We start from the raw sequence: 23,983 nt of genomic DNA, 5'->3' as shown, positions 1-23,983 counted from the left end.
TTTTTCTCAAGTTTTCTCGTGCACCCTCCTATCCTAAATCCATAAAATAAGGTGGTTGCTGGCTCTGGATATTTTATACATATTTTGGAATAAAATTTGTGTATGCAACATTACATGGCCAACCAAAATAATAACGTCGTAAAAACCGGAAGACGCCAAAGTCCATGCAATCATTTTTACCAACATAATATTGACCAATAAAAACACAAAAATAATTTTCCAAGGGGTCTGTTCGATTCCCACTTTCCTGTTGAGGGTAAGAAAAAAGAAGCCGCCCACAAGTTAAGATTCCATTTCCCATATGTATGGCGAAACGTCGAACGCAGTGATCGCTTTGTTTCTCTATTTTTTTGGTTAGACCAACATTTTGGAAATCTTGCACTTTTGCGATACGGTTATTTTCCAGATGACAAAAAGGTGATATGCCAGAAGTGGGATGGGAATCAGGTCATTGGTTGGATTTGCGGACTCTCAAACACTCTCTCTATCCGGCACCAAAGCTTTTGGCAAAACCGGAAGCGCACCTAGTACACAGTTCCTGCGGGCGCCGGTATAAAGCGTTGATACAAATACGTGTCGCACTGTCCTCCACACACGTAGCGCGTTGCGTCTCAGACTCTTCTTTTGTTTTCCCTGGTTGAACACTCGAAGTCACCGGAAAAGGGAGTACAGATCGCCCGACAGAAGGAGAATATATTATATATTACCACGTTCCCAACGTTCCCGGCCAGTGCGTTTGCATCTGCAGCAGCAGCAGATCTAGTGCTAGTTTTTGTGCATATAATATTACGAGACGATGACATCATTCGTGTGCACGTCGATCCCAAGCGGGAGCCGTTCCGTTTTACACCACCACCGCAGCAGCAACATCAAGCAATCATGTCTATCCTGTCCATCTTCCTTGGCTACCGCTGTAAGAAGTGGAAGGAGGTGCGTGGTTTCCCATGCTGCGACGTCTTCGGCCGTCACGTCTTCCCAAAGAGACGAGACTGAGTATTCAGTTGTTGCTGCCGATGCGGAGAAGGAGAAGGAGAAGTTCTCGTGGAGGGACCATTGGTATCCGGTGTCGCTCATCGAGGACCTCGACCCTCGCCTCCCCACTCCTTTCCAGCTGCTTGGCAGGGAGATCGTCCTTTGGAAGGATAGGGAAGGCAACTGGATCGCCTTCGAGGACAAGTGCCCTCATCGTCTAGCCCCGCTCTCCGTAACTCCCCGATCTCTCTCTCTCTCTCTCTCTCTCTCTCTCTCTCTCTCTCTCTCTCTCTCTCTCTCCTTTTGATAAGTGCATTCACACATGTAGACACACTTTACATTCTTGGATTGACAACCATCTTTCGGCTAACAGAATCCCTTCCCATCATTGAGACCAAGAGGTTGTATTGATGTCCATCGCTTTTAACCTGACATAGTCTCGTCAATAACCATCTTTCATCTAACATAGTCTCTTTCAATCATCAAGTTCAAGAGGTAGTACAGAAATATTCACCTCTTGTCCATCACTTTTAACTTGACATAGTCTCGTTGTCAAAGCCTCGGACCAACAAAAGGTTGTACAGGAATATTCACTTACATAATCCAACATCTATGCTTTCAAAACGATCTTTTAAGCCCTGATTTACCTTGTATGGATGAGCCACACACAGTACAGATTTGCTGACATTGAGCATTGTGGTCCTCCTCACAGGAAGGAAGGGTGGATGAGGATGGCTGGTTACAGTGCTCTTACCATGGGTGGTCCTTTAAATCTGATGGATCGTGTGCTAGAATTCCTCAAGCCTCTCCTGAAGGCCCCGAAGCCCGTGCCGTGGCGTCACCAAAAGCCTGCGTGATCAGGTTTCCAGCTCTTGTATCTCAGGGTCTGCTCTTTGTTTGGCCGGATGAGAATGGATGGGAGAAGGCTTCAGTTACTAAGCCACCCATGTATGTTGCACCTCAATTCTGACCCAATTCTTTGGTTTCTTCTTCTCTGTTCCTTAATCTTAAAAATTCTAACCTTGGTTCTTTGCTTTTTGCGACCAAATCAGGTTGCCGAATGATTTTTCCGATCCCGGATTTTCAAGTGTGACAATCCAGAGGGATTTGTTCTATGGATATGACACGCTTATGGAAAATGTTTCTGATCCTTCTCATATAGATTTCGCCCATCACAAGGTGCGTCTCACAATGCTTGCTAGCTATCAATTTGCAGTGAAAGATGTCATTCTCAAAAGCTTGATCTGATAGTTTTCAATTAAACGAATGCTCGTTTCTCTTTTACCAAGCATACTTTGGATGTTATCTCCTTTAAGATGAATGATTGCTTTGTGAGAAATATCCTTCGGCCATTCTAACCGAAAACAGAGCATTATCCCAATAGTTATCTAAAAACACAAATAAATGCAAAAGTCTAACAAGTTATGATGCATGACAATCAAGGAATATGGAAGTTCCTTGTGGGCTTCGTAATTCTTTTTGCCCAAGATCTTAATCTCTCTCATGAGATAGACTCATGAAAATATATGCCACTTGATAAGTATGCAGATATTGTTTTAAGCATAAAAAGGCACAACTTTACTATGGCTTCATTAATAATTATTCCCTACAAGTTCTATTTTTCATGAAGAGTTTTTCTTGCAATTATTTGTGCAGTTCCTGTTTTTGAGGTAAAAGCGTATCACTTTAGCTTCTTTGCTATGGCTTAGGTATCATTTAATAACTATAAGACCATATTTTCAAATCTGGTTTATTCATACAAAGAGATGTTATTTAATCTCTCTCTCTCTCTCTCATGTGTGTGTGTGTGCATGCATTGTGTTTATGTGTGTGTAGAGTGTAGAACCAATTCTTTGCACATGAAACTGCACACATGTAACTATATGAATAAAATATCTCTGTGAAGCAGCTATCCCAGATCCTATTGCTCTAGAGGCAAAGCTGTTCTTTTTATGGATTATAAAATTTATCTAATAGTGGCTAATTTTGATTGCCAAATGATTAAACATTGTTTATAACAGTTGATTGCTTTGATAGGTTACTGGAAGACGGGATAGAGCCAAGCCGTTGCCTTTTAAAATGGAGGACAGTGGTGTTTGTGGATTTTCAGGATCTAATGATGGAAACCCTCGGATTAGTTCCACGTTTATTGCTCCATGTTACTACATTAATAAGTGAGTATATGCCTATGGTTGTTTCATAAGGCTTGGGTTTATGCCGCGTCTGCCAAATTCACTCATTTAGCTCAAAATAATTCCAGTTAAAGCTTTTCTTGTTTTGGCTGAATTTATTAGTTACATGTGGGCTGGGACTATGACCTTAGATGACCTATGGCTGCTGACACTAACTTATATCAACTGGCAAGCATGTTAGATTCTTTCGATTAATAGTTTGATGACATATGGACACCCCATGAAATAATGTGTATAGCTCTGTTAAGAACAGGGTGAATGCAAGTATGAGTTAACAAGCAATTGATACGGCCAACATGAAGTCTGAAATATGTGGTCCAAATGTACAAAATGACAGAACTGTTTATTGTGTGATTTGTGTTTATTAGATATAGACATCAAGTTAGGGAAGAAAGAAGTTTTTCATTCTAAGTTCATGGCCTGAAATATAGATCTTTAGCACCTTATTCATTGTTGGGTAGTGAAATTCTTCAAGATGTTTGCCAGTAAGTTGTGTGCTGAAATCTTGGCATTTGTTTTCTATCTAGTGGGAAACCATAGTCTCTCGTTTTTCCATTTGATACAAAATGTACTTCTAGATATAGATTCTGCATCTTGGTTGATGCAGGGCGCAGTATAATACCTTCATTTTGAATAAGTGTATCCAGAATATGGGCTGAAGAAAAAGATTGGTGTTGCATGAAATATGGATCTGTAGCTCCTTATTTACCGTTTTGGCTGTGAAATCCTTCAAGATGTTTATCAGTATTATGTTCTACATTGCATCTTACTGTTTATTTTCTGTGTTAGTAGGAAACCATAGTCTCTCATTTTTCCATTTCATATAAATTTGTACTTCTAGATACAGGTTCTGCACCTTTATTGATGCAATGCATGCCCCATTACCTTGAATAAGTGTAGCTAGAATAGGCTTTTAAGGAGAAAAAAGATTAGTATTGCCAGAATGTTTGGATGTGTAGAGAATTTCTGCTTCACTCAAGAGTGCAGTTAACGAGATTTTGGCACACAACACAAATGGAACTAAAACTTCTTGAACTTTTTCCATGAATTATGAATAAAAGAGTCTAAATTTATGTAGTATGGGAAATTCCTGAAGACAGAATTTTGGGGAGGTATGGTCATGAGCAATCCTTCTATGACTATATGAGACTGTATTAAGGATTGGTTGGTAATCTTATTCATTTGGTCATTAAATAGATCTATATCATGTTTCGTCATTTTAATGTCAAATATTGAGGTATCTTAAGTGGACCCATGGTAAGGGTATCTTCTTTTTCTAATTATGGCCATTGTCATTGAAGTGCCCGGCTTTTGCCAATTGGGCTGCTTCTGTTAGGATCATAGGTGGGAACCTTGTATCATGGAGATGCATAAAACAAAATTGTTGTTGCATGTTGTGATGAAGCCAAATATTGGGCCATTGCTCATGGAACTCTTGTGAACCTTTTGTTGAGGTTAAATAGAACTTGACGTTTCGTGAAGCGAATATTGGCCTCAAATGCGGAGCAAGGCTGTCATTTTATTCATAATGAGGATGAAGAAGGGCCTATTTTTGCCATAAGCTGCAGCTACTACTGCATTCTACTGCATTTTGTGCTTGTTCATGCAATAACCTCTCTCTCTCTCTCTCTCTTCATGTTTGTTAACACATTCATATATAGTTTCCATCTCCCTAACCCTATCTTATCCATATCTTTGACATATTCTAGGTAAAGATGAATCCATTCTAGTATCCTAGTGGTCTTTGCTTTTTTTTTTTCTGTTTTTTAGGATAGAGATTGATAATCTGTTTTCTTCTTTCTGTCCTCAGCTAGAAAAATATGCATATTTTATTCAGCACACTTTATGCAATGATTTGTGAAGAAAACTTGATCCTTCATTTTTTGAATTTAACTCTTTATAGTGCTGATTAATATTTCTACTTTGTTTTTCCAGGGTAGAAATAGATACACAACTCCCGTTTTTTGGTCCCCAAACATGGAAAATCTGGATTTGTTCATTCAATATACCTATGGCTCCTGGAAAGACTCGATCCATCGTCTGCAGTGCTCGAAATTTCTTTCTCTTTACAATGCCAGGACCAGCATGGTGGCAGGTAGGATTCCATTTCTTTTGTGTTTCTTTTTCTTCGGATATACTGCTTTCATTGATTAATGTTATTAGGTGGATATTAAACTTTATTTCATGCAATAAATGTTTTTGTTTTCGACCATAATGTTCTTCAATTTCTTCACTATAATCGAAGCTTATTTCTTTGGCATGGATCCTGAAAATAAAATTTCTTGTCTTTGCTATTTTTACATTTTCATACTGCCTAGTTGGTTAATAGAGTCTTACTTTTGTAGATTCAATATGATTCCAGAATTTGGATTTAATAGGGGAAAAAGAAAGATCTATATTTCGCCAACATTTCTTCTTTATTGGCATGCATCCTAGAAAATTAACCCAGAACTTAGCAGTAGATGTACTAATTTAGTATTTAGTGTTGTTAACCCAGAACATTTGTAATCAAATACAAAGGATGTTCACAATACAAATCCCACTAAGGATTATACACTTGCAAAAAGAGTGCACAAACACAAAGCCACTAAGGCAATACAAAAGAGCCACTTATGGGCAAATACAAGAACATACTAGGCAGCACAATCACAACCCACTAAAGGGCAGGAAAACCCAAATAAAAAATAAATATTTATTATTAAAATGCTTAAGAGAAGCATTACTTAATGTAGGCAAACCGCTCCCCCCCCCCCCCCCCCCCACACACACACATATATATATATATATATATATATATATACAATAGAGTGATGAAAAGAGGAAGCTCAACTAGCTGTTGGGATAACCCAAACAGTTACAAAAAAGATACCAAAAGTGCCCCTAATGGGGACAGCCTATGACACATAAAAATAATAATAAAATAAAAGAAAAAATACAAAAAAGAGACACAAAAAGAAACTGAAAATAAAAATAAAAGATACATAAGACCCAATATACATATATTAATGTATATATATTAATATATATATATATATATATTTACATAGAACTACGTATTTTAACACCCCCTCTCAAACTTACGGTGATTTCATCAAAAGTTTGTCAAGTAGAAAATGAAATCGATGAGACAGAAGCACCTTGGTAAAGAAGTCATCCAACTGATATTTCAAGGTGACATAGGGAAAAATGATAGTCTTATTCAAGCATTCTTCATGAAAATAGTGACAATCCATTTCAATATGTTTAGTTCTTTCATGAAATGTGTAGTTGCTAGCTATATAAATAATGTGCTTGTTATCACAACATAATTTTGAGGGTGTCTACAAGTGAACCACCATATCTTTTATCAATCTTCTCAACCACATAATCTCTGATGTCGTAGTAGACAACACAATACTCTGCTTTTGTTGATGATAATGATACCTTTTGTTTTTTGTACTTTCACGACACCAATAAATCACCTAAAAAGACATAGAAACTATTAGTTGAGCATTTGTTATTATGATCTCCCCCTCAATCTGAATCAGAATAAGTAATTAAGTAAAGAGAGGTGGAGAAAGATAATAAAAGTCCTTTAGAAACAAAATTTTGTAAATATCTAATAATACTCATCACAACGCTCATATGTACTTTGGTAGGTGACTGTTGGAACTAGCTTGCAGTGTGAACTGTATGAGATATGTCAGTTCTAGTAATTGTCAAATATGTAAGTGCTCCAATCATCTGACGGTAAGGAGTGAGATCATCCAGAGGTGTTCCATTATCTATCTTTATCTTGACATTGATAACTTTTGGAGTGCCCACCCTTTTTTCCTCAGTAATTCCTGACTTGTTTACAATTTCAGTAGCAAGCTTGGTTTGGATTAGTAAATATTCACGAGGAGAATAAACAACTTCAATTTCTAGAAAAAATCTAAGAAACCCAAGATCATGCATTTCAAAATTTTCTTTAAGAACAATTTTGACATACTTAACTCCTTGTTTATCTCTTTCAGTAATAATCATGTTGTCAACATAGAGAAGTAACACAACAATACCTGTATCAGATGTCTTAACAAACATAGCAGTGTCAATGTAACAAGATTTATATCCACGTTTATCATAACAGTACTAAACCTGCAACTTCTTCTTTTAATTTTCTATTTAAGATGACATTCTTCACATCCATTTGATATATTGTTCAACCTTTTATAGTAACAACAACTATGAGTGTCTTAACAAAAGTCATTTTAGCTACTGGGTAAAAGGTTTCATCATAGTCTATGCCATATTCCTGGGAGTAACCTTTTGATACTAACCTAACTTTATATCTTTCTAATGATCCATCATTTTTAGTTTTGACTTTGTATACCCATCTACGACTTCTTGTCTTTTTGCCACTAGGTAGGTCCTTTATTTTTCATGTTTTAGACTTGTCAAGGGCTTTTAGTTCTATATTCATAGCCTCTATCCACTTAGGGTAATCTTTGGCTTGGTTTTAGTTTGATGGTTCAAAATATGAACAAATTTTAGCTAGGCAAGCTCTATACCGAGGAGAAAATGACTCATAGGACACAAATCTATCAGGGGGTCTAGAGACTCTATCAGAGCGTCTAAGGTTATGTTGTTCTTGATCTCCTACTTTAGAGTATTTTTGTACGACATTGGGTTGTCTATTACTTCTTCTTCTACTATATTGAATTAATGTGGGTTCGGTGTCAACATTATCATTATTTTTACCATCTTGGATATTGATTTGTGGTTCTTCATCAATAATATCATTCACAATCACATCATTGAATTCATGCTCACCATTGCAATTTTTAGGCAATAATTCTAACAAAAAAGAGTATACAGTATCTTTCTTAGGCACAACATAATCGAAAAAACTTCTTTTTTCAGAAATGAAACATTTTTTGAAACATAAAGTTTATCATTTGGGACCATAACAACTAAAACCATTTTTATTTTCACCATATCCAAGAAAGACATAGGGTACAACTCTTAGTGTTAGTTTATCATTTTTGTTGTTTAAAACAAAACATTTGCATCTAAACACTCTTAATCTCAAGTAATCAGGGAAAATTTTATAAAGTTCTTTAAAAGAGGATACATTTTGAAACTTTGTAGAAGGATTTCTGTTAGTGAGATACACAATAGTGAGAACGACTTCGACCCAAAATTCTTTTAGTGCATGGTTTGATATAAGAAGAGTTTTTGTAGTTTTAATAATATGTCTATGGTTCCTTTCGGACAAACCATTTTGTTGGAGGTGTATTAGCATACGATCTTTGGTGTAAAATTTCGTTGGTCTCAAAATAAATTTTAAAATCATTTGACATATATTCTCCCTTTGAATCTGAGCAAAAAATAGATATATTAGAGTTAAATTGATTTTCAATCATGTTATGAAAGATCTTAAAAATACCAAAAACTTTAAATTTGTGCCTATGAAAGTAAATCCATGTGTATCTAGAATAATCATCCACAAATATGACATAATAAGTATATCCACTTTTAGAGACAATAAGAGCGGGACTTCAAATGTTTGAGTGCACTAATTCAAGCGGTTTAGAGGAAAATAAATTTTTTTTAAAGGTAAGGATTTTATTTTTAGTAAAGGCCTCATTCTCTACGGTAGCCTCCTTAACTGGTGATCCTGCACCCAACAACTGTCCGATGAGAAGGAGACATTACAACTATATCGGTAATTTGAGAAACAAGAAGCAAATTCAAGTTTAATTTAAGAATAAATCTAATTTTTGGAATTAAAAATTTTGAAAATTTTTCAAGGTTTTCAATTCCTTTAATTTCAAGTAAAGTTCCATTGGTCGTGAAAACATGGGATTTACTTAAATTAGTGCAATAATAAAAAAACAAGGTATCATTTGGGGCCATATGAAATAATGTTCCAGAGTCTAAAGCTAAGAAATCTTATCAGGAGGTAAAGTGTGATACGTGATGAAGGATGAGGTTTTGAAGAGTGGTTAGAAAGCCTCCACCAATTGAGACAAAGTCATAGTTCCAATGGATTTGGAGTCTCCATTGGTTCAATTTTTGTCCTCTTGAGAAGGACCTACCGGTGAATATATGGAATGTCGGTTTAGTAAGCAACGAAGTAGTGATGGGAGTGTAGTGAAGCTTGGTGAGCAAGATATACCGGTGAATGATTATTTCAAATATTTGGGATCCATCATTCAAAAGTATGGAGAAATTGATGGAGATGTAAATCATAGGATAAAGGTTGGGTGGATGAAATGGAAAAGTGTTACTGGAGTGTTGTGCGATCGTAGAATGCCATTGCGGTTGAAGGGAAAGTTTTATAGGACGACTATTAGACCCGCTTTACTATATGGTACGGAATGTTGGGCTGCCAAGAGACATCATATTCAAAAAATGAGTGTAGCTGAGATGCGGATGCTTAGATGGATGTGTGGAAATACAATAAAAGATAAGATTCGGAACGAAGAGATACGTAAGAAGGTAGGTGTTGCACCCATTGAAAATAAGATGCGAGAGAATCGTTTACGGTGGTTTGGACATATTCGGCGAAGGCCTAATGATGCTCCAGTTAGAAGGTTGGAGAAATGGGAAAATATATTAGTTAAAAGAGGTCGGGGTAGGCCTAGGAAGACTTGGATGGAGATGATAGGAAAGGATATGAATGCTTTGAACCTCACCGAGGACATGGCGTTGGATAGAAATGATTGGAGGAAAAGGATTCATGTGGAAGACCCAAAATGAATTTCTTTTTTGGTTCATATCGCTGACCCCAATTGTTTTGGGATGAAGGCGTAGTTGTTGTTGTTGTTGTTGTTGTTGAGAAGGACCTACCAATGCCACCTTCTTCTCATCCCTTCCTTTTAGCTTCGTGCAATAGAGCTTAATATGTCTCGGTTTCTACAACTATGGCAAATAATCTTCTTTTTCCCTTCTTCAATGCACGACTTTCCAAAATGAGGCTTCTCAAAGTGAGTAGGTTTGTATGTGTTAGTGTTGGCACCAGGTCTAGAAACGGTCAACACACTATCTTTGGAATATTTGGATTCACATATGGACTTGAGTCTAGTTTCTGAAAGTTCGAGAGATACCTGTGGAATGAGAAAAGAGAAGAAGAAAACAGGAGACAAAGGGTGCGGCTGTCACGATTTCAATAATATGAAATCGTGACCTAAACATGGTATTAATAAGTGTAAATGAACAGAGGGTCCGGGTCTGGTGTAATGTCCAGACCCGAAAGACCAAAAACAAGTAGAACATACAATGGACCATACTTAAGACTCGGGTCCTAATATTCAAACTGTATATACAATGGACCTGGGTCTTAATATATATCCAGAATACACTTTTTCACCCCCCCCCCCTCAAGTTGATCATGGTTTTGGACCATGAACAACTTGCCTTTAAGCAACCAAAAACGATCTTTTGTCAATCCCTTTGTAAATATGTCTGCAACTTGTCTTTCAGTATTGACGAACTCAGGTTCGATCTCTTTTTCTTCAACCTTTTGTCTCACAAAATGTTGGTCGATCTCAATATGCTTAGCACGACTGTGATGTACGGGATTGAATGACATGTTGAGGGCGCTTTGATTGTCACACAACAAGGTAGAGTGAGATATCTTTTCTCCCACTTCAGTTAGTAGATGTCTGATCCAAGTGGCTTCGGCAGTAGCGGCAGCCATGGATCTATACTCAGCCTCAGTGCTTGATCTAGCGACAGCCTTTTGTTTTCTGCTACTCCAAGAGACTAAATTTCTACCAATGAAGACACAATATCCCGATGTAGATCTTCGTTCATCAGGGTCTCCTGCTCAGTCTGCATCACAATATACAGTAAGTTCATGCTTATCCTTGCTGCCAGATGACTGTGGTGAATATATCAATCCGTCCCCAATGGTTCCTTTCAGATATCTAAGGATCCTCTTAACCGCTTCCATATGTCCAGTACGTGGTGCATGCATAAACTGAGACACTTGATTAACTGAATAAACAATATCATGACGAGTGAATGTGAGATACTGTAACATCCCTATTAAACTGCGATATCTGGTGGGGTCCTCATACAGGTCTCCATCATGAATGCTAAGTTTTTGGTGAAGCACACTTGGAGTTCCTAGAGGCTTGCAGTCTTTCATACCTGCCTTACTGAGAACATCTACTGTATACTTGTGCTGAGTGAGAGTCAAACCATGAGCCTGGCTGTCAACTTCTACACCAAGAAAGTAACGCAAGACACCAAGATCTTTCATTTTGAACCTCTGGCCTAGCAAGATTTTTACTTCTTTGATGTGAGCTTCAGAGTTTCCTGTGATGACAATATCGTCAACATAGATTAACAGTAGGGTGGTCACATTCTGGCTTCTAAAAATGAATAATGAGTGGTCCAGTAGGGAATGTGAAAATCCATGCTTTTGAATCTCAAGCGAGAAGCTGTCAAACCAAGAACGAGATGCTTGTTTTAGACCATAAATAGCTCTCTTGAGCCTGCACACATGGGTTTTACAGTTTTGTTCTTGATATCCAGGAGGTTGTTCCATATAGACCTCCTCCTTCAAATCCCCATGCAAAAACGCATTTTTTACATCAAGCTGACTCAGTTTCCATCCATGTTCAACAGCCAGGGAAAGAATGATTCGAATCGTTCCCATTCTCACCACCGGGCTAAAGGTCTTATCATAATCTTGTCCTGCTTCTTGGGTGAACCCCTTTGCCACCAGTCTTGCCTTGTATTGTTCAATGGTTCCATCTGGTTTATACTTTATTTTGTAGACCCATTTGCATCCGACAACATTTTTATCAGGTGGTCTGAGAACAATTTCTCAGGTTCCACATTCATGTAAGGATTGCATTTCATTATTCATGGCTTCTACCCATTTGGTAGAAGTAGTTGCCTGACAGTACATAATAGGTTCATCTTCCTTATTGAGGGCTGTTAAAAACAGCTGAAAGTCCAAGGAAATGTTGTTGTAGCTCACCTATCTATCAATAGGATGTCGTATGCGATTTGACCTCCTAACTTCAAGGGTATGAGAAGGAGTAGGGTCGGTTGCTGAGACGGGATTTAGATGACTTGATGTTCTCATTCTCTGTCTAGAATAGGAAATGCCCTTGTATCTGCCCGGTACGGATGATGATACTTCTTCCTCATTCTGTGATCTCGATGTCCCGGTGGTTTCAAACATTCCTTCTTTTTGCTGTACACAATCTGGAGGGCAGTCTTCATTGGAATTGGTAAAAAGTTCTGAATTCAACCAAGGATAATAAACTTCAGTTGGGTTAGATGGCATGTCCGTTGTGTTGACTCTGTGATCAAAATTTTGCTCATCAAAAACAACATTCCTTGAGATTCTGATGCGCCTGTTGGTTGGATCATAACACCTATATCCTTTGTAGTCGTCTGCGTATCCCACAAATCTACACTTTTGAGCCTTATCTTGAAATTTATTTCTCAAGGACCGATCAATGTGCACATAACAAACACATCCGAAGGTACGTAAATCATGATAATTAGGATGAGCTCCAAAAAGACAGTAATAAGGGGACTTATTTTCCAGAACAACCATAGGCAGTCTATTTATCACATGTACGGCAGAATGAAAAGCTTCTGTCCATAAATTGATGGGAAGATTACTGTCATGAAGTATACTCATGGCACTTTCAACGATATGCCTATGTTTTCGCTCAGCAATCCCATTTTGTTGAGGGGTGTGTGGACAGGACACCCTTCTTCCTATCCCATTATTTTGAAGGAAAGAAATAAAATCATTAGAGCTGAACTCCCCACCTCCATCACATTGGAAAAATTGGATAGACTCAGAGAATTGATTTTTTACTAAGGAAAGAAAATTTCGAAACAAAAGGAAAACTTCTGACTTATTTTTTATGAAATATATCCAGGAGTATCGAGAATAGCTGTCAACAAAGATTAGGTAGTATCTGCTTCCAGATCCAGAGACAATTGTGGTTGGTCCCCATACATCAGAACAAATTATCTCAAAAGGTTTTGAAGCTCTCTTATTAATAGAATGAAAGGGCAATACATGACTTTTGCATAAAAGACAACTGGAACACTTCTGACTTTTCTCATCCCCATTGAGACTTTCTTTTGGGATGAGATTATTCGAGACAAGTTTCTCAATAAAATGACTCCCACAATGTCCTAATCGACTATGCCATAAGAAAGGCTTATTACATTCAGAAATACTAAAAACATTTGCAGAAAAGGAATAACACGACTCTAATGAAGACTTCGAATCTAGATGAGCAGGGGGGACGAAATGACATGGAGCTTCTTCAAAGACATACATATTGCCTAGTCTCTTTCCTTCAGCGAATGTTTCCCTCGTGCAAAGGTCCTTGACCTGCACAGAGAAGGGAGTGAATTCAACTGAAGCATGATTATCATCAATAAGTTTGGAAACAGAGACAATATTTTTCTTGATGTTGGGAGCATGAAGAACATCAGAAAGTTCAAGGGTGGAATGTGACATGGGAATGACAGTGTTTCCAACATGAGAAACAGGATGGTGGGATCCATCGCCATTGACAATTTTACTTTCACCAAAATAAGGAATAGGGTTAGAAAGTTTACCTGCATCACCAGTCACATGAGTTGCTGCCCCTGAGTCAACGAACCAAGCGCCTTGATCATTCTGCTTTAATTTCAATTCTGACAAGGCGGATATCAGCAGGTCTTTAATCTCTCCATTGTCTCTGATATTGGTGAAATTTCTTTTGGGTTCTGTTTGTGAAGCCTTTCCTTTATTTTCTGGATTGTACCAACAATTCGCCTTGATATGCCCCCTTTTGTTACAAAGGAAGCAAGTGGGGATGGATCTTTGTCCTTGTGCATGAGTCATCATGTTCGGAGTGGGGAGCAAACCACGTCCCCCGTGTCCACTTCGCCCTTGCCCCCCTCGTCCTCTTCCTCGGCCGTAAGTCACCCCTGTGACAAGAATTTCTTGGGAATTTGTATGAACATGAGTTTCTTCAGAAAAACCCTTCAGAGTCATTTCGTACTGAATTAATTTAGCTCGTAACTCATCAAAGGTAGGAAGAGCAGGTAGACACAATAGTGAAGTAACGATCATATGGTAGTCAGATCCCAATCCACTCAGAGTTTGTTGCACCATATCACTGTCACTTACCGCACATCCTATAACTGCTAGCTGGTCTGTGATAGTCTTCATCTTGTTCAGATATTCCATGATGGTCATGGAACCCTTTTTTAGCATCTGAAATTCCCTCTTGAGAAAAACCATCCTCGCCTGTGAAACTTGTGAATACGTCTGAACCAATCTCTCCCAGAGTTGCAGGGCTGTACAATTGTCAGGAATGGCAACAAGGACCTCTTGGGACATGGTAGAAGTGATATATGCAACCACTGACTGATCTTTCCTTTCCCAGTTGAGATACTCCACATTTTTAACATACACAATTGAACTTACCCCTTTGTCATCTTTCTCTTCTCTCGTAACAAATTCTAGTGGTACTGGAGTGGTTCCATCCAGGTGACCTAAGAGTCCTTGGCTCCTTATAAAAGGGATAATTTGTCTCTTCCAGATCAAGAAGTTTGAGGTGTTTAGCTTTTCGGAAACAAGTTGATTGAGGAAATTCGAAGAAAGGCTCGATTGAGAGGAATGTGAATCCATGAAGAGAAAGAAAAAAAATTAACAATAACAATCACGAAGTGAAATACTCAGTTTGTTGCCGAGAAGGGTATTGGTCCTTTTTTTTTTTTTGCTGCTCGGCTGTCACTTTTCAAGAGATTGGCGATCTGAGTCTGTCAGACCCAAAAAAAAATCTTTTCCCCCTTTTTTATAAGGCTTATGTTGAAGCAATACAAAAATTAAGTGAATAACAGACAAAGCACAGGTAAAATAACATGGACTGTCAACTGTTTTCCTGAATACCAAATAAGACAGTTAGAATAAAAATAAAAAATGAGGATAGAGACACGGGTTAGGAATGAATTGATATTTCAGTCAAAAAAAAAAGTGCCTCAGATCTGTTGCAAAGATGCAATCAGGTCTGGGTATATCACACGAAGAAGGAGGAGGATTAGGGATTTCACGCGAAAAAGGAAAAGTGCCTCAGATCTGTTGCAAAGATGCAATCAGGTCTGGGTATATCAGACGAAGAAGAAGGAGGATTAGGGATTTCACGTGAAACATGAATCCACAGAGAGGAGATAAAGGAGAGAAGTGTGATTATGAAATTGGGGATTTCACGTGAAACGTGAATCCACAGAGAAGAGATTAAACACGAGAGAGTTAAAACCTCAAACCTCTAGTTCTGGTGAAACCCTTCTTTGAGGAAGGCTCTTCGATCCTGGATCTCGGCTTTGATACCATGAAAGTTTGAGAGATACCTGTGGAATGAGAAAAGAGAAGAAGAAAACAGGAGACAAAGGGTGCGGCTGTCACGATTTCAATAATATGAAATCGTGACCTAAACATGGTATTAATAAGTGTAAATGAACAGAGGGTCCGGGTCTGGTGTAATGTCCAGACCCGAAAGACCAAAAACAAGTAGAACATACAATGGACCATACTTCAGACTCGGGTCCTAATATTCAAACTGTATATACAATGGACCCGGGTCTTAATATATATCCAGAATACACTTTTTCAGTTTCTTCCATGCACACTTTGGCTAAGACCTCATGCAATGGTAGAATCTTCTTGTGATGGATGGTAGTCACCCGAACATTTTCAAACTCGGTTCTAAGACCTCTCATGAATTGAATTAATTGCTCTTCAAGAATGTGATTTTTCTATTAAAAAGCATCATTGGACGTCTCCCAAATAAGTGCCAACTTGTCCATTTCATCTCGTAGTCTTTTAGGAGTACCATAGTACTCTTTGACGGTCTTGTTGCCTTACTTGCAATTGTGAATGCAATCCCGTAGCTTCCACTTATGTGTGACATCTTTTTTATTATAAGTTTGCTTGATGAAGATCCAAGCTTTATAAGTGCTCTCAAATTCAAGAATGTTGGCATAAGTCTCTTCATTCATGCTTCCCATAAAGAGTGAGAGGACTTTGGCATGACCAACATCCCATTCTTTTAGTGCTTTCATGTAGTCTCCCAAGGCCTTTTCTCTTTCACATCCTTTGAGAGTCTCCTCCTTGGTAGCCCCATCTTCTCTTACTACGGATTTGGTGAGAATAGGTTGAGGTTTTGATGTGGAATCATCATCATATTGCCACAAGTCTTTGCCCATCAACTCCCCCTCCCCAACTACTCTTTCGATGGCGATGACGATGAGGTGAAATAGGTATGTTTTTCTTTGTTCCTCCTCTCTTTCTTCTCCTCCATCTGTCTTTGTTCTTCTTCCTTCCCCGCTTCCTCCTCCTTTCTTTTTTCTTCTTCCTTCTCCTCCTCCCTCCTCTCTTTCTTCTTCCTTCTCCTCCTTTTTTTCTTCTTCTTCCTTCTCTTCCTCCCCTTGTTGGCGCAAGGGCCGAACCCAGGCCTGCTCCAAAAGAGGTTCTGGTGAACCTATGCCTAGGTTCACCAGACTCGAACCCAGGCTTGGGTTCACCAGAAATGAATTGATGATATTATAATTGTTTTTATTTTATTAGTGTTAACTTAAAACTGTTTATATATATATATATATATATATATATATATATATATATATATATATATATATATACACACACACCCTCTCCGCACCCCCACACCCATGTTTTTTTTAAATTGCCGCATCTCTGCATATGCACCCGTATTCACACCCGCATCTGTGTGACATAGGGCACAACCTATTACACATAAAAATAATAATAAAAGAAAAAGATACGAAAAATAGATACACAAGAAGAAACTGAAAATACAAATAAAAGATACATTAGACCCAATATACATATATTAACACATATATATATTTAATGTGTATATATATATATTTACATATATATACACATTAAATAAGGAATGTTTGTAGAGCAGGTAGTTAAGGAAGTTGATTGGTGTCTCGAGGAGGATTCAGAATCAATGTGGAATAAGATAGCGGGTGGTATGAGAAAAGTAGCTAAGGAGGTATTGGGTGAGTCTAAAGGCGGTGCACCACTAGGTAAGGATACATCATGGTGGAACGAGGATGTCAAATTAGCTATTAAGGTTAAAAGAGAGTGTTATAGAAATCTAAGTAAGAGTCGTGATAATGAGAATTTGGAGAAGTATATGATAGCAAAGAAGGAAGCTAAAAAAGTTGTTCGAAACGCGAGGGCTAAGGTATATAAGGAGGTTTATGACAAGTTGGATACCAAAGAAGGCGAGAAGGATATTTATAGGCTTGCAAAGATGAGAGATAGGAAATCGAAGGATTTGGGTATGGTTAGATGTATCAAAGATGAAACGCAAAGGGTTTTAGTCAAAGATGAGGAGATTAAGGAGAGATGGAAAGATTATTTTGATAAGCTATTTAATGATAGTCATGCTCAAGATCTTGGAGACTTCTCCATTCCTTTTCATGAGATAAATCGTGACTTCATGCGCAAGATTCAAAAGAAAGAAATTGCAGAGGCTTTGAAGAAAATGAAATCAAGAAGGGCAGTTGGCCCAGATGGTATACCTATCGAGGCTTGGAAATGCTTGGGAGAGAAAGGTTTAGAATGGTTGACAAATCTTTTTAACTTGATTTGGCGAACAAATAAGATGCCTAATGAGTGGAGGAAGAGTACTTTGGTGCGTTTATATAAGAATAAGGGTGATATACAAGATTGCACAAACTATCGTGGTATAAAACTCATGAGTCATACTATGAAACTTTGGGAGAGGGTGATTGAGTCTAGGTTGAGGAAGGTTGTCATGATATCGGAGAATCAATTTGGTTTTATGCCTGGAAGATCAACTATGGAAGCTATACATCTTCTTAAACAACTTATTGAAAGATATAGAGAGAGGAACAAAGATTTGCATATGGTTTTTATTGATTTAGAGAAGGCATACGATAGAGTACCTAGGGACGTTCTCTGGTGGACAATGATGAAGAAAGGTGTTTCTCTCAAGTACATTAGTATAATTAAAGATATGTATGAAGGAGTAGTAACCAATGTCCGCACTTGTGGAGGGGTGTCAACCAATTTTCCGATAACGGTTGGGTTACATCAAGGATCTGCTTTAAGCCCTTTCCTATTTGCGATAGTGATGGATGAGCTTACGAGATCAATTCAAGAAAATGTACTGTGGTGTATGTTGTTTGCTGATGATATTGTTTTGATTGATGAGTCTAGAGCTGGGGTTAATGCTAAGTTAGAATTATGGAGACAGACATTGGAAGCTAGAGGTTTTAAGTTGAGTAAGAGTAAGACTGAATATATGGAATGTCGGTTTAGTAAGCAACGAAGTAGTGATGGGAGTGTAGTGAAGCTTGGTGAGCAAGATATACCGGTGAATGATTATTTCAAATATTTGGGATCCATCATTCAAAAGTATGGAGAAATTGATGGAGATGTAAATCATAGGATAAAGGTTGGGTGGATGAAATGGAAAAGTGCTACTGGAGTGCTGTGCGATCGTAGAATGCCATTGCGGTTGAAGGGAAAGTTTTATAGGACGACTATTAGACCCGCTTTACTATATGGTACGGAATGTTGGGCTGCCAAGAGACATCATATTCAAAAAATGAGTGTAGCTGAGATGCGGATGCTTAGATGGATGTGTGGAAATACAATAAAAGATAAGATTCGGAACGAAGAGATACGTAAGAAGGTAGGTGTTGCACCCATTGAAAATAAGATGCGAGAGAATCGTTTACGGTGGTTTGGACATATTCGGCGAAGGCCTAATGATGCTCCAGTTAGAAGGTTGGAGAAATGGGAAAATATATTAGTTAAAAGAGGTCGGGGTAGGCCTAGGAAGACTTGGATGGAGATGATAGGAAAGGATATGAATGCTTTGAACCTCACCGAGGACATGGCGTTGGATAGAAATGATTGGAGGAAAAGGATTCATGTGGAAGACCCAAAATGAATTTCTTTTTTGGTTTATATCGCTGACCCCAATTGTTTTGGGATGAAGGCGTAGTTGTTGTTGTTGTTGTTATTGATTGGGCACTGATAACTATAAGATGTAAAAAAGTTGGCATGATATATGTTTTTTGGAGTGGTGAAGTGTTCGTCAAACTTGTTTTTTTGATAGAATTGGTTTTAGAGGTTTCCCCCATGGAGTTGAAAGACAATTTTGAGCAGCCTGAAATCAAAATGTATGAGAGAAAGTGGAAGCATTCCATCAGAACTAAAATGTCTAGTATGACTATATGCATGTACAATACTCTTTAGATAAATTGTCAAATATGTCTTGTAATTTTAAATCAAAGTCAACATTGAATGTAACTAGGAAAACTTGCCCTTGGTAATGAAGACTATTAAGTATCTGTAGAATGAGCTAGATGCACATTATTGTGCTGGCATATGTAAGAATGAACCAGATGTGGAATGCAAGCAATCAGTGATGCTCCTTCAGTAAGAGATTGTCATAATAAATTTTTACTCTTGGCTATTTCAAGAGCAGGCTAATGGCCTCATAATAATCAGAGAATAGAGAAGGTTGAGGATTCCTGCTTCTCAACACCATATGCTGGCTTGATAATATATGAATACCCATAATGGACAGGTGGAAGTTGAAGATAAACATGTCCAAAACCGTTCTCTTCAAGTCAGTTTAAAGAACTCCCTACTTATACAACAAGAAGCCCCCTGGTGTACAGTGTCAAAGGCTTTCTACATGCAACTTGAGAAAGGAAATTTTATTCTTCCATATAGAAGATTGTTTACCCTCATAAGTCATCACCACATAACCATCTTTTTTTTACTGGTCTGATGTTCTGGCCATCATGTTCCGTTTTCTGTTTCTTCAGAATTAGCTTATGGATATTTTTCAAGTATCTCTGCAAGTACCCTTTGATGATTAATGAAACCACTATCTTTTCATGTTCTGTTTTCTTTTTGGCAAAAACTCTTTAAAGATCTTAGTTGATTTTGGGCTAGAGTCTCAAATTATTGGGATGGTGAATTCCCGTCCTCTCCTCCCTTTAATGCCATGTGGTCTTTTATTCTAGTTCACATATACTTTAAGGTGGTGCATGTCTCTAGTTTCTCTCTGATTTCTCATAGAAAGTGCATGTATAATTCATTTATTCAGAGAAATTTTTAGTTCATCTATTTAAGGGAAATTGTGACCCTTCTTCCTGGGCTGGATTACTTTTATGAGTAATCAAGGTTTTATAAATGGCTTTAGTCATGATTAAAATGCTTCTGGAAGAACCAATGTTGGGCAAAAGCAAACCAACATCCAAGTTTGCATCTTTTTCACACATGAAAGAAGCCAACAAAGTGAATGTGGTTCATGTGTACTGTTGGCAATTAGCATATAGGGGTACAAGTTGTACTCTTGGTTGCTATGTTAAAGAAATTTACTGCATGCTCATGAATGACCATGCATGTTTTGGCATCCATGGCTTGGTTAATAGTTCTTGATAGGTTATTTGATTCTTTATTACTAGTAGCCCATTCAATTAGACTCATGTAGACACGGACCTATTTTGGTACCTATAGCTCATACCTATATCTGACCTATCTGGCTAAGCCAGGCACGCATGTGGTGTTGCTAAAAATGGGATTTTACTTGATGGGTTCAAGTTTAGTTGCTACCAGAACTATTAGAGCCATGACTCAATCTACTGTTTTTTCTGCCTCCATTTGGTTTAGACTGTATACATGAGTTAAATACCAAGACATTATGCGCATTGGGCTATGATATGGGCCGATCAATACTAAGCTTAAACCAAGTCCAGGTGGATGATGATACCACCAGCCTATTTGATTGGGTCTTGATGGGATTGATTGAGGTCCAACTTCAATTAGGTACATGTACTTTTTCCTAGTCTTAAGTAGGGGTGGGCAATGGGATGGGTGGTCCGATGGGCCAAGCCGACCTGGCCCGCCATGGGCCGGGTTTGGGCCAAGGTTTTAGGCCCAAGCCCATTAGGTACCGGGCTGAAACCCGGCCTGTTATATACGTGGGCAGGCCCTGGGCCAGCCCGTTATATATGTGGGCCGGGCCTAGGCCGCCCCATTATATACGTGGGCCAGGCTTGGGCCACCCCGATGGGCCTGAGTTATTTATTAATTTTTTAATAATAAAAAAATTAAAAAAAGTAACTATTGCATAGTAACTTAGTAACTAATACTATTTACCTAATTAGTTACATTAATTTTATGAAAATTAGAAAGATAATTAATTGGGTGCATGGGAAGTTGTAAACTTGTTAATTATTACTATTTACAAATGGATTTGGGCTGGGCTGGCCTGTACCCGACCCACTTCACATTGGCCCGTTGGGCTAATGGGCTGGGCCCATGGGATACTCTTCAAACCCAAGCCCGTTAAGAACCAGGCCAAAACCCGTCCCGTTAGTAAACGGGCCGGGCCGCACTTAAAGCCCGGCGGGCCAAGCTCTAAACGGGCCCAGTCCAGCCTGATGCCCACCCCTAGTCTTAAGTAGGGCTTAATGGTGGTGCACATTAGATTGGTTGTGGATAATGATCATAGTTGACTTTAAAGCTATGTCTAGGTTGAGTGTCTGCCCACCATTGATATATAGTTATTGAAATTGCTACATTGGCATACATACCAGAGAGAAAGGTTGTGAGGTGTGGAGGGGAATTCCTATGAGCAAAACCCATATGAAGGTAAAAGGTAAAGCTAGAGAGTCTATCAGTATAAAGTTTTCGCTCATTTTGCTCTTCGGCTTTACAGAATAATAAATTATCTTCCAAAGGTTTTGGAATGCAGGCCACAACAAATCTTTTGCTACCAAAATTTTCTCCTTCGTACAGGTGTATGGATGTGCAGTTTTTTTTGTGTAGATTTATGATGTAGGTTGGAATATGGCCATTTTTATGAAGTTTTCTATTGCCGGCAGTATATAAAGGAACATGGAATGGCAGAAGAAAAGGAGTATCTGTGTGACATAGATATAGATCCTGAAAACCTTATTTATTTAATGATTCCTAGAAGAATAATCTGTTAAACCTTTAGGCCTATGGATGTTGCCATGCTGCTATTCGACACATGAAATTATTGATTTCTTCTTTTTGCTATTTTAGGTCAACTCAACATTTGATTTTTTGTTCGACTTTGTGCAGTTGGTTCCAAGGTGGCATGAGCACTGGACTTCAAATATGGTTTATGATGGTGACATGATTGTCCTTCAGGGCCAGGAGAAAATATTCCTTTCCAAATCAAGGGAGTTATCAGACATCAATGAAGAGTACACAAAGCTGACTTTCACTCCTACGCAGGCCGATCGTTTTGTTTTGGCTTTTCGTAATTGGTTAAGACGTCATGGAAATGGCCAACCAGAGTGGTATAACTCGGTTGTCCAACAACCACTTCCTTCAACGATATTATCCAAGCGTCAGGTGCATCATGCATCCACTTCAGTTTTTTATTTTTATTATTTTTTGGTTGGGCCAAGTGAAAGCCCCCATCACCGACCACATGTTGGCCAGCCGTTGGTTGGCAAAAAAAGCCCTTGAGGTCCCTCCTGTCCACTAGGGATTGTACCTAGCTTTGATCTTTCTGGAAGGGACGCCCCCATGCGTTTCAACCATGGTCGTCCCATGTCAGGTGACAAACTATGGTTGCCCCTAGCCAGGAAGGTGGAACTCTTGTGGGCATGCATCCACTTATGTGAATCGTTCCTAATGACTCAAATACTAAATATCATTCATGCAAAGCCTCCCTCCTCTCTCTCTCCAAATATGTATGCATATACACTTGGTATAAATGGAAGACACATATGCATGCAAGATATTTAGATGACTTACAATGGACAAAATTTTTGCTTGCAGATGCTGGATAGGTATGAACAACATACACTTAAATGCTCCTCATGCAAGGGCGCATACAATGCCTTCCAAGCACTCCAGAAAGTGTTGATTGGTGCGACTGTCATCTTGGCTGCAACTGCTGGCATCCCTTCTGAGATGCAGTTGAGGATTCTTATTGCTGGTTTTGCAATCGGAAGTGCAGCGTTGGCTTATGTTTTAAACCATTTGGAAAGGAATTTTGTGTTTGTTGACTACGTTCATGCAGAGATCGATTAGTTGGGGGTTCCTAATTGGTGCTTATCAAGTTTCTTGGGGTCTTCGAAGCACCGAAGGAAAAAATATTTGGTTATACCGAGTGTATATTTGTACATGTACAAATTGGTAGAGCTATTACTGTGTCTGTAACAACCTTTGTTTTAATATTGCAGGCAACCTTATTCTTGATGCATTTCTGCTTTTTGAGGCAGGATCTAGTATGTCGCCATGTTGGTTTAATTTCTATTCCACGTAAAAAGTAAAATGCTAAACTTTCATAGGGTTTCTTTTGGGGCTAGAAAAATAGTTCATGTATAGATTCATCAAAAAATGATAGTATTCTATCACAAAAATGACATGTTTCTCAAAATGCTCTATAATTTGCAAAATCTGCCCCATGTCCAAAATCACATATGCCCGACCTTTTTAGGACCTTTTTACTCTTTGCACTAGTGAATTTCTTGAGGTTTGTGCAATATATCAATGCGCTGACGGGATATCGTAATGAAAAAAGTTCATACTATATGACAAAAATGATGGGTTTCTTGAAAAACCCTATAATTTTCAAAAATTTGTTTGATGTTCAAAACCGCAATTATCTGACATTAAAAGATTATTTTAACCTTCGCATGAGCGAATTTTCTCTAAATATGAGAATTTTCTCTCAAATATGTGCCTAATCCAAGATCTACGATAGACTTTGTCACTAATTTTCAACCCAGAAAATAAAAGATTTTAGAAA

At 38.3% G+C, this 23,983-nt stretch overlaps 1 protein-coding gene across 1 annotated transcript; it reads left to right on the top strand.

Annotated features, from left to right (window-relative positions):
* The first annotated feature begins 766 nt into the window (after window positions 1–766).
* On the top strand, window positions 767–23,434 carry ACD1 (Pheophorbide a oxygenase family protein with Rieske 2Fe-2S domain-containing protein). The gene is made up of 7 exons (XM_089995565.1): window positions 767–1,204; window positions 1,685–1,920; window positions 2,025–2,151; window positions 3,010–3,146; window positions 5,100–5,259; window positions 22,300–22,575; window positions 23,008–23,434. The coding sequence occupies exons 1-7, from the start codon at window positions 797–799 to the stop codon at window positions 23,260–23,262; spliced, it is 1,599 nt and encodes a 532-aa protein (XP_089851691.1). The 5' UTR covers window positions 767–796; the 3' UTR covers window positions 23,263–23,434.
* The last annotated feature ends 549 nt before the right edge of the window (window positions 23,435–23,983 follow it).

The sequence above is a fragment of the Nuphar pumila genome, chromosome 2, assembly GCF_984573655.1.
Source record: "Nuphar pumila chromosome 2, dmNupPumi1.hap1.1, whole genome shotgun sequence".
In the NCBI taxonomy this organism is placed as follows: Eukaryota; Viridiplantae; Streptophyta; class Magnoliopsida; order Nymphaeales; family Nymphaeaceae; genus Nuphar; species Nuphar pumila.
The sequence above is the reverse complement of the archived record's forward strand: the minus strand, read 5'-3'. Positions and strand labels throughout refer to the sequence as shown.

What these genes read in the sequence shown, in the direction of transcription:
- ACD1 (XM_089995565.1), top strand. Translation starts at nt 797, where the DNA reads ATGACATCATTCGTGTGCACGTCGATCCCAAGCGGGAGCCGTTCCGTT. An exon ending in ATCGTCTAGCCCCGCTCTCC is followed by an intron (nt 1,205 to 1,684) that starts GTAACTCCCCGA and finishes TCCTCCTCACAG; the next exon opens with GAAGGAAGGGTGGATGAGGA. An exon ending in TAGATTTCGCCCATCACAAG is followed by an intron (nt 2,152 to 3,009) that starts GTGCGTCTCACA and finishes TTGCTTTGATAG; the next exon opens with GTTACTGGAAGACGGGATAG.